We start from the raw sequence: 9,915 nt of genomic DNA on the forward strand, positions 1-9,915 counted from the left end.
GCCAAAGACATTTAATCAGCACATGGCTGCCAAACTATTCCCACAGCGACTACAAGGCATGTGAAAACGAGCTGCTTCCTGCCTTAGAGGCCAGGCTGCAACCGCAAACCCATCTCAGGCACTGATAGGACGTGGAGGCTGAGAGTCATGAAACTGGAGATAAGATGCACCAGAGCCCTGGGCCCCTACACTACACACACAAATTCAACTCAGCATCCTGGGTGCTGTCCATCACTACAGCGGAGCACCCCCCACTCCTCATGAGCATTTTTGGAAGGAATCGGGCAAGATCAGCTTGAAATGTCATTTAGTTCCTGATAAAGGAATGAAACTTAGTATTTAACACAACTGTTGACTTAATATCATTTCAAATCATTAGAGTATCATGAACCAAGAAGATGAAATGTACGATAAAACCGCCACATCCTGATTTTATTTAGCAGCACTGGTCAAGTTTCAGCTCAACCACGTATAAAAACTTGATCAATGATACCACTTATGATATCAATCCTAACTGTACCAAAAATAAAACATTTTAAAACAACCATTCCAGTGTTGAATTTCTCCCCGTTAAGAATCTGCCACTCTGACTACTCCCACCTGCCCGAAACAGGAGACCATCTCCACATCCACCGGCCAGCACCCTAGAATTCATGTCGTGTTCCTTGTGCAGGGATCCAGCCAGGCTTCTCCACTCTAGTTGGTCTCTCCTGAGAGGAGGGGGGGTGCGCTTTGCTTCAGGCAGGCAGCAGGGTGAATCCATCTTAATCCTCATTCTGGGACGGTTCCACAATTCTTAAACAGCAGTCTGCAAACTCCACAAACAAGGGCTCTTGCATATAAGCTCTCATGAGCTTTGCTTTGTCGTCCCCCTGATCAAGGCTGACCATCAATTGTCTAAGGTGTGGATTAAGCAATAAACTCCTCAGTAGTGCAGAGTCCCCTTAAAAATGAACAAAAAACAAAGACAACCTGAGTGCCAAGAGGGCTAAGGTGAATATAGCTGAAAGCTACATCTTTCACATGCAATGAACACCTTTCTAAGATACTGTATCCCCTTACCCATTAGTTAACCCAATGCTTAACACATGAACAAGGAGAGATCAGCATCTTACTGCTATAAATATTGTAACTGCATTCCATTTCAGCTCAAGAAGATCAGCACAAATTCAGAGACACAGCATTAAATTGTTGGCATGTTTTATTTTCTTTATAAGCATAAATGTTCTCAATGGGAGAGGATAGTTGGGCCAAATACTGATATAAACAAAAAGGCATGGGATTCAACATGAAGCAGGGCCCATATATAACTAACATATCTGCACAGTGTTTTACCAAACCAAGAAACCAAACCCACGGCCATAGTAAGTGCCATCGAGTCACTTCCGAGGAGCAGCTAGTGAATTTGAGCAGTTAGTGCTTCTCCTACAGAGCCACACCTAGACTCCTGGGCTCCTTGTATGGTGCACTAAGATTTACATCACTTTTTCACAACTAGCATAGTGGATTACAAGCTGGGCTACCAAACACAAGGTAGACACTTCAAACCTACCAACTGTTCCGCAGGAGAAAGATGAAGCTTTCTGCTTCTGTAAAGATTTACAGCCTCGGAAACTCTATACAGGGTTGCTATCAGTCGGAACTAACTCGATAGCACACTACCACCACCAATACCAGCTCAGTTCCAACTTCAGCCTAATTGCTACTAGTTATTCAGTGCTGTTGAGTCGGCTGACTCATCATGACCCTGTACAGCAGGTGTGGGGAACCTATGTGCTGCCAACGGCCATTTGAATTATATCATTCGTGGGTCATACAAAATTATCAACTGAAAAATTAGACTGCTATATTTGATCAAACACTTAACTCACCCCTGAAATCCCTATACAGGGTCACTATGGGTCGGAATTGACTCAACAACACTTAACAACAATGTGATGATTGTATTAGGCAAATCTGCTGCACAGGAACTTTTTAAAGTGTTGAAGAGCAAAGACGTCTGCTTGGGGACTAAGGTGCGCCTGACCCAAGACATGGTATTTTCAATAGCCTCATATGCATGTGAAAGTTGGACAGTGAATAAGGAAGACTGTAGAAAAATTGATGTGTTTGAGTTATGGTGTTGGAGGAGAATATTGAAATTACCATGGGCTGCCAAAAGAACCAACAGATCTGTGTTGGAATAAGTGCAGCCAGAGTGCTCCTTGGAGGCCAAGATGGCCAAACTTCGTCTCTCATACTTCGGACATATTGTCAGGAGGGACCAGTGACTGGAGAAGGATATCATGTTTGGTAAGGTGGAAGGTCAGAGAAAGAGGAAGACCCCCAGTTAGATGGATTGGCCAATTGGCAGCATCGATGGACTCAAGCATAGAGACAGTAGTGAGGTTGGCCCAGGATCGGGCAGTGTTTCATTCTGCTGTGCATAAGGTCGCTATGAGTCAGTACCGACTTGATAGCACCTAACCACAAAAATGTGACGGCTGAAACTGCAGTTGCCTTCGCAAGGCTAGATCAAATGAATTCATGGGCTTTATATGGCTTGTGGGAGGTCCTGCCATGGCGCTGCAGATTAATGTGCTGGACTGCAAAGTTGGTTTGAACCTCAAGGTCCGAGGTTCCAGCTCATCAGCCGCTCCTCAGAAACCCTATACAGGATTGCTAGGAGTTGGAACCAACTCCTCAGCACTTAACAACAAATGACCTGTGGGCCGGGTGTTCCCCAGCGCCGCTATATAGTTTCCAAGAAGCAGCTGGTGGGTTTGAACTGCTAGACATGGTTAGCAGTCTAATACTAATCCTACAGTGCCATACCAGGACTCTAATAGTCACTAAGAGACTATGCAAATAACTGAATCTGGAAAAAGAAGAGTGAAAAGGAATGCCCACCTTTAATTACATACACAATGGGACCATTATGAGTTATTAAATGAAATGATGCAAAAATGCTGGGCATTATTAACACCCATCTTTCCTCTAAAAATTCAATTTCTGTGATTACGAACCTGCACTAATGGCTGGGTTGTAAACTGAACACAAGGAACATGGGATAAACACAGGTCCCTGCTCTACAGATCGGCTGGTCAGAGAAATTACAAATGTATTGTTGTTGTAAGTGCCACTGAGTCGGTTGCGACCCTGTATAGGGTTTCCAAGGAGGAGCTGGTGAGCTTGAACCACTCTGTTCAAACTGACTTTTCTGTCCAGCGCATTAACCCACAGAGGCACACCATATTAATAAGCCCAAGGCACTGCGGGAAACTGAGAAAGGGCCTCATTCAGAGAGACAAAAAGCCAAAAGTTTCACTGAGGAAAGGAAATTTAAAACTATGCCTTGAAGGAAGAGCCAAATTTTTCCAGCGCACAAAACCAGGAGGGAGATTCTGGAAGAGGGACTTGCTGCGGGCAGGCAGGCCCTGCGGATTTACAGAACGGTAGCCACAGAGAGAGGGAGGGTCCTGCAGGCCAGGCAAAGGTATTGAGTAACTGAAAATTACATTCTGTACAAAATTACAAGTATCTCAACCAAGACAACTGCCCTGGGTACTCTTTGACTTTGAAACTAAACTACTTCCTAAGGTCACCATTTTTACTAAATATCAGATTGGCTCACAAAATAAAGATCACCTTTGAGTAGTACTCTGTTCCTTTTTAAAAAACATCTAAGGTCAGCGGTTCAAACCCAGGAGGTGCTCCTTAGAAACATTATGCAGGGTTGCTATGAGTAGGAACCAACTCCAAGGCGCTTAACAACATATGAGACCAAACAGTCAATAATTACTTCAAAATGCAAGAAATAATTGAGAATATTCATGCATTGCGAATAACCAACGTCACTGGACAATTTATGCAGAAATTATTGAATGGGAACCTAAAATGTTGTGTAAATCTTCACCAAAAACACAGTATTTTTAAAAAAATGTATCTCAAAGTTTGGCAAAAAAAGAAAGAAGCACAGCACAGACTTACCTAGATTCTTTAGACTCTGCATAGAGATCCTGTCTTCTTCCTCTTCACTACTGAGGAAATCAGCTATAGCTGACTCATCTAGGGAAGAATATAACAGTCACCTACTTACAAAAGGAACTCTGGTAGCGTAGTGGTTACGCATCAGGCTGCTAACCTCAAGGCTGGCAGTTCGAAACTACCAGCCGTTCCGTGGGAGAAAGATGATGCTTTCTGCTCCCATAAATATTTACAGCCTCAGAAACACTGTGCAGGGTCACTATGGGTCAGAACCAACTCCACAGTACTTAACAACAACAACTTATGAAAAGAAAGCTTCACACAATTGAGTTTTAAATTCCTCTAGTAGATAAAGAACATGTATGTACACACACACAAAGGGTACACAGTAGGGATAAACAAACGTGTGGCTACACAAACACTTCCCTTAAGAAAGTGAAAGACAGATCTGGTGACTTTAGCAAATACATCCTACTATCCCACACACTTGCAGTCTTTGGCCTTGGAGCCTGTTCCAATTCTTATCACCCACCTTCCAGCTCCGTGGTTCCAGCCCAATCATGAGCCCAAACACAAGGCACTCTAAAAACTCACAAAAGTCAATACTTTCTGCTTTTGGCATTTGCAAGGATTGCTTGGCATTGCCTGAGCTCCACCTAGAAACTTCTCAAAGGGCAGAAACAGACTATCCTTCTGACGTGAATCATCATTACTTTTTGGTGGCACTAAAAAGGGCTGTTTTCAAACAGGAGGTATTAAAAACAAAGTCTGGAGACATGGATAGAATAATATCCTTCTGTCACTGTAAGCTTTGAGGAGGTACAGGCAGCAAGGAGTGCTGGGACCAATGAAGCTTGCTACCTGGACCTAGCTCAGGTGAACTGATAGCCCAAGCCAGGCCCATAGAGGAGAACCAATTAATGCCACAAGAGAAGGTTAGCAGAGCCCACCCCAGGCCCCACACCTCTACTGTGGCCTTTTTTCTCTTGGTTTCCTACCCTATTTTTCCTTCTCTGAATAATGTCTTCAGGCTGCCCTATCGATGCCCCCTACAACGTGTGTCCCCACTCCTGGTGCCCAGGCTTTTAAAGAGGCTTCTGCCCCTAATGAAGCCTGGGGTTCTTGATTTCCTAACCTAAGCCACGTTCCTCTTTTTTTCCTTTCCTTCCAACCTACTCTATTTGAGAGCCTTTCTAGATCCATTTGTTTGGCTTTTTAAATCAATCAGCTCACCTTTGTTTTCCACAGCCTTTGTCGTGTTTGTAGATAGAGACAAACAACTTTTTTTCTTTACAGGATGAGTTTCAAAGTTGCACTGTTCTGAAAGAGACACAAATCTCAAACACACACCATCACCATCTCAGCTGTCCCTGCCCTTCCCCTCCCCCCAGCACCAAAGCTGGCTTCTATGGGAGCACAGACAGACATACTGGGTAAGGGCTGTGTGGGTGGAAATGGATGTGGAGGAAGTGAGAGATGAAATCAAGGGGCTGTATAAGGACCACCACAAGCAACCTGGTAGCGTAGTGGTTACGAATAGGGCTGTGAACCAAAAGGTCAGCAGTTCTAAACTTCCAGCTGTTCCGTGGGAGAAAGATAAGGCTTTCTGCTCCCGTAAAGATTTACAGCCTCAGAAAACCTGTACAGGGTCGCTATGAGTTTGAACCGACTCCACGGCACATAACAACAACCTTGCATCTGGTAGGAGGGCTGGGAAAGCAGAGCTCATTATCAAGTGCGGTCAAGTCAGTTCCAACTCACAGCGACCCTGTAATAGCGTTTCTGAGGCTTTAAATTTTTGCAGGAGCAGAGAGTCTCATCTTTCTCCTACAGAGTGGCTGGCAGGCTTGAACCTTGTACTTTGCAGCTATCAGTCCATTTAGCCAGGATTAAGCAGCATACTGACTTTGTTTTCTCAGAAGTGCCCCACATTAATTTGCATGTACCATCCACTGGGAATCCACAGGTGAGAAAGTCACCAGGGCATCTTCCAGGGGTTTAGTATTATATGGAAGCAATAAGGAACCAGACAACAATATCACATATGGCAGCCAGAGACAACAGGTAAGGCAAGAAGTTGTGGCTGTTAAGTGTCAAGTCGATTCTGACCCATAGCGACCCTGTATAGGGCTTCCGAGGAGCAACTGGTGAGCTTGAACCACCGACCTTACAATTCAAAGGGCTTTGCAGTCTGGCGCATTAACCCAAAGGACCACACTAGGACTCCCTAATGTAAGATGGGGTGGGTTTAAATCCATGTAATAGGATCAAGAGAGGAGACCAAGAAGGCTCTAGGAGGGAGAAGCTTTGCCAGGTGTCAAGAGCAACATTCCTGACAGAGAGAAGGGGTTACGCTTTGGACCAGACTCGTGAAACACTACAGTGAAGAACAGGAAGATGGGAGTAAGGAATTATAACTAACAGAAAACTCTCTCAGAAACAGTACTATCGTGGCGTACGTATCCAAGGTGGAAGGTCTCTAGTGTGGAAGTCTCATGCTGTCCTACAAGACATTTACTTGAAACTCCCCCACAGTTTAAGTAGTACCCCAGCTACTGTGACAACAAAAACACTGTGAAAACATCACCCTTGAGTTGACTCCAACTCCTAGCAACCCTACAGAACAGAACAGAACATCCCCTTTGGGTTTATAAGGCTGTAAATCCTTATGGAAGCAGGCTGCCACATCTGTTACATTTAAACAGCCAACTTTTGGGTTAGCAGCCTAATGCTTTAACCACTGTACCACCAAAACTCCTAAATGCCCCTTAGAGAACAAAGTTAATTCAGACAGAATAAAGCCATCTGCCCTAAATGCTGGGGAATCATTCATACAGAGTTTTCAGGGAGGGAATGAACTGCTCAAATGTACGTTTCCAGAAAAATCTACCCTGGCAGCAGCAGGGAGTTCTGATTGCACACTGGGTTCCTGGAGATCACTCACAAGGAAGATAAAGAGAGAAGTGTTGGGGATCCCAAATCTCCAACCCTGTTTCCAGCTGGTAAATGTCAATCTTCTCCTATCTTGAGCTCTAAGATTTCTTTTGAAAATGCTCCAGATAAATAAGTCATTATTTAAGGGTAGAAAATCAAATGGTGAGGGGCTATGACAGAATCTAAGATGAAAGTCAAAGGAATCGACAATGTTTAAAAAAACAAAAGAAGGACAGGGCATATAGAACGAAAGGCATTTTACAGGCAGAAACGAAGGGCCTAGGGAGGGTGGTCCCAAGCAGATGGGAAAGGGAGATGCAACAGGAAAGGCTGGCAGAGAAGCAGTGGTGCCTGAGATGGGGGCAGAGACGATGACGATGACGTGGAGAGATGGAACAGCTGGGGGCTTTAGACCCTGCGAGGGAGAGGGGCTGTGTGCTGCCGACCGGGCGCGGGGGGAGCAAGCTTGTAGGGTGTACCCTTTGGTTCGCTGATGATGCATGATGGAGATTGTAACAACGGCAATGAAACGATATACGCTAGGATGAGTGTAAAACTAATGTTCTCCCGTGTAAACTATCACATAATTCACAATAAAACATTTTTTTAAATTAATAAATAAATAAAAAGAAGGGCTGGGAGGGGCTGCGGTAGATCAGGCGCAGGAAAACTCGGGCTCCTAGGTCCCGAGTCGCCGGCGGAGAGGAACGTGGGGTTGCGCCACGCGAGAAGGGGGCGTCTGGACCTTACCTTTGTGCTTCCGGAAGCAGGTGACCGAGCAACTATAACAAAGAAAACAAACCGAGTCAGCCCCGCAGGCTACGCAGATCTTTTGCCTCCCGGCCTCCCTCCCGACACTAACTAGGGTACGCGGCAGGCCGGGCAGCGGTATTTGGGTTTCTCCAAGCAGACCACGCAGACGACGGTTCTACAATTGAGCGACGTCATGGCGCGTCTCTCCGAAGACTAGCTGGGACTCACGCGTCCTCTGCACTAGCCGATTCTAAGCTCACGCCTTCTTTTCGTTTCCTAAAGCAGAACCAATCAGCGCTCAGCGCTCAATGGAAGACAAAAGCAATGGAATGATCCCGCTCGTTGTTCCAGCCCAGTCACGTAGAACGTCGATGCACTCGATTTACATCTGCTACTTAGTTTGGAGGTTTCCCTGATTAAGTCACAGCGTCAAAAACTTGCTAAGTAGCTCTGCCCACGCCCCGCAAGTAAAGTGAGTGAGTGACGCTAAATGATCTTTAAGGCGCTTTCCAACTTGGACTTTCTGAATCTTCGCGGGCAATGGGTTCTCCCTCTAACTGGTTGTTGTTAAGTGCCGTGGAGTTGGTTTCGACTCATAGCGACCCTGTATAGAGTTTCCAAGGAGCGGCTGGTGAGTTTGAACTGCCTACCTTGTGGTTCAAACTGGTAGTCATTAAGAGCCCTCGAGCGGGTTCTGATTCATAGTGACCCTGTATAGGATTACAAGGAGAAGTGGGTTTGACAGTTAACAGTTCAGTGCTTATCCTATAGTGCCACACCAGGACTCTAGATACAAGCCACAGCAGACTGGGCTAGATCAATCGGCACACAGGGCCTTGCCCTGCCCTGCCCTGCCCTGCCCAGTCTCTGCTATTTTTCACAAAGGTAAGAAAAGCAGGGTTCCTTCCCTGGCAAATGTTTATTGAGCGAGTCCTAAGGCTAGGAACAGTCCCCACAATTTCCATCTCCTCAAAAGCTCAAAGGCATCCAAACCATACTAATTTTCTTGCCTGCTACTCTGGAATTGGAAACTTCAGCAAAAAGAGGCAGCTCCTAGGGTTGTTTCCTTACACACCCAACCAGAGAAGATGCCCCTTGTCTTCTCTGGATGGCCTCCCAGCTTGAAGGGACCTCCATGACCCTTGTCCTCCAATGCCCAGAAAAGAAGGTGGATCCAGCTATGGAAATGGTGAGGTTGGGGACCATGAAGAAGCCTAGTACCACTCCTCTGGGCAGCAGCCAGCCCAGCAAAGAAGGACGAGTATGACTCCAGGCATAGCAACTAGATGTTCATGCTAATGCGAAAGACAGAGCCCTCTGGCAGCCCTTGCTACATCCCAGCTCTTCCTGGACCCACTGGCCTGGTACAGTAGATGCCTAAGGCTGCCACGTGCTCCAGGGCACAGTGTGGAATGGCAAGAAGAGCTAGTAATTCAGAGAGAATGGATTTTGGAGATCTGTCTCCTCCCAGTTCATTCCAGGTGAAGTGAAGCCCCCACCCCACCCCCTGCTACATCCTCGGTGAGGGTCAAATGATGTGCATGAAGCCCAATGCCTACCCCCACCAGACAACCCTTCAGGTCAAGGTTGGTCCTGGTGTAGACGGGTTAGAGCTAGACGTGGCACACAGGTTTCAAGCTGCATACAGAGCAGGCCTGAAACATCGACAGGTAGCAGCAGAGGGTGTCAAGAGTGCAGACATAAGCGAGCAGGTAGGCAGGAGCAAAGTGGACACCTCTCCAGCCAAGGGCTCCACCTGCAACTGGCTGTCCAGGGGAAATTCTTTCCAGTGCCCATCACGCCTGCTTCCAGCCAGCTCAAGGAATTAGGAGGGAAGAGGAGGGAACAACCAGCTGGACACTGGCTACCCACACTGACCTGATTCAAGTTTAAGCATACTCTGGAACTTTTGAGTTATTTTTAAAAAGTTGCCCAGCACCTTCCCATGGTGTACCACATGCCTTTAGAAAATCTACTCTTAAATCTCAGCTTCTTTCTGCTGCTGTAATACCCTGTCCTTGCCTTTGGGCAAAGGGGGCCCAGGATCAGTATCAGCATCCTCTCAGACACATTTTCTGGGTTTCTACATGCTTATTGGAGTCCTGGTGTTGCGCTGTAGGTTAATGCACTGGAATGCACAGTTGGTTTGAACTGCAAGGTTGGCTGTTCGAGCTCACCAGCTGCTCCTCGTAACAATAACACATGCTTATGACTAATCCACAACTCTCCACATTTGTGAAAGTGGCATGGCAAGGCATCTGA

At 46.2% G+C, this 9,915-nt stretch overlaps 1 protein-coding gene across 3 annotated transcripts; it reads right to left on the reverse strand.

Moving 5' to 3' along the window:
- Positions 1 to 764: 764 nt before the first annotated feature.
- Positions 765 to 7,848, reverse strand: ZNHIT3 (zinc finger, HIT-type containing 3). 3 transcript variants are annotated; one of them, XM_006832350.1, is made up of 5 exons: positions 7,763 to 7,848; positions 7,651 to 7,682; positions 5,200 to 5,286; positions 3,970 to 4,047; positions 765 to 943 (listed from the first exon to the last, which is right to left on the reverse strand). In XM_006832350.1, the coding sequence occupies exons 1-5, from the start codon at positions 7,846 to 7,848 to the stop codon at positions 765 to 767; spliced, it is 462 nt and encodes a 153-aa protein (XP_006832413.1). The 3 variants fall into 3 exon arrangements, with proteins under 3 accessions (XP_006832413.1, XP_006832414.1, XP_006832415.1); XM_006832352.1 differs by lacking the exon at positions 765 to 943 and having other exon boundaries at positions 3,979 to 4,016; XM_006832351.1 differs by lacking the exons at positions 3,970 to 4,047; positions 5,200 to 5,286.
- Positions 7,849 to 9,915: the final 2,067 nt, after the last annotated feature.

The sequence above is a fragment of the Chrysochloris asiatica genome, unplaced genomic scaffold (assembly GCF_000296735.1).
Source record: "Chrysochloris asiatica unplaced genomic scaffold, ChrAsi1.0 scaffold00007, whole genome shotgun sequence".
Lineage (NCBI taxonomy): Eukaryota > Metazoa > Chordata > Mammalia > Afrosoricida > Chrysochloridae > Chrysochloris > Chrysochloris asiatica.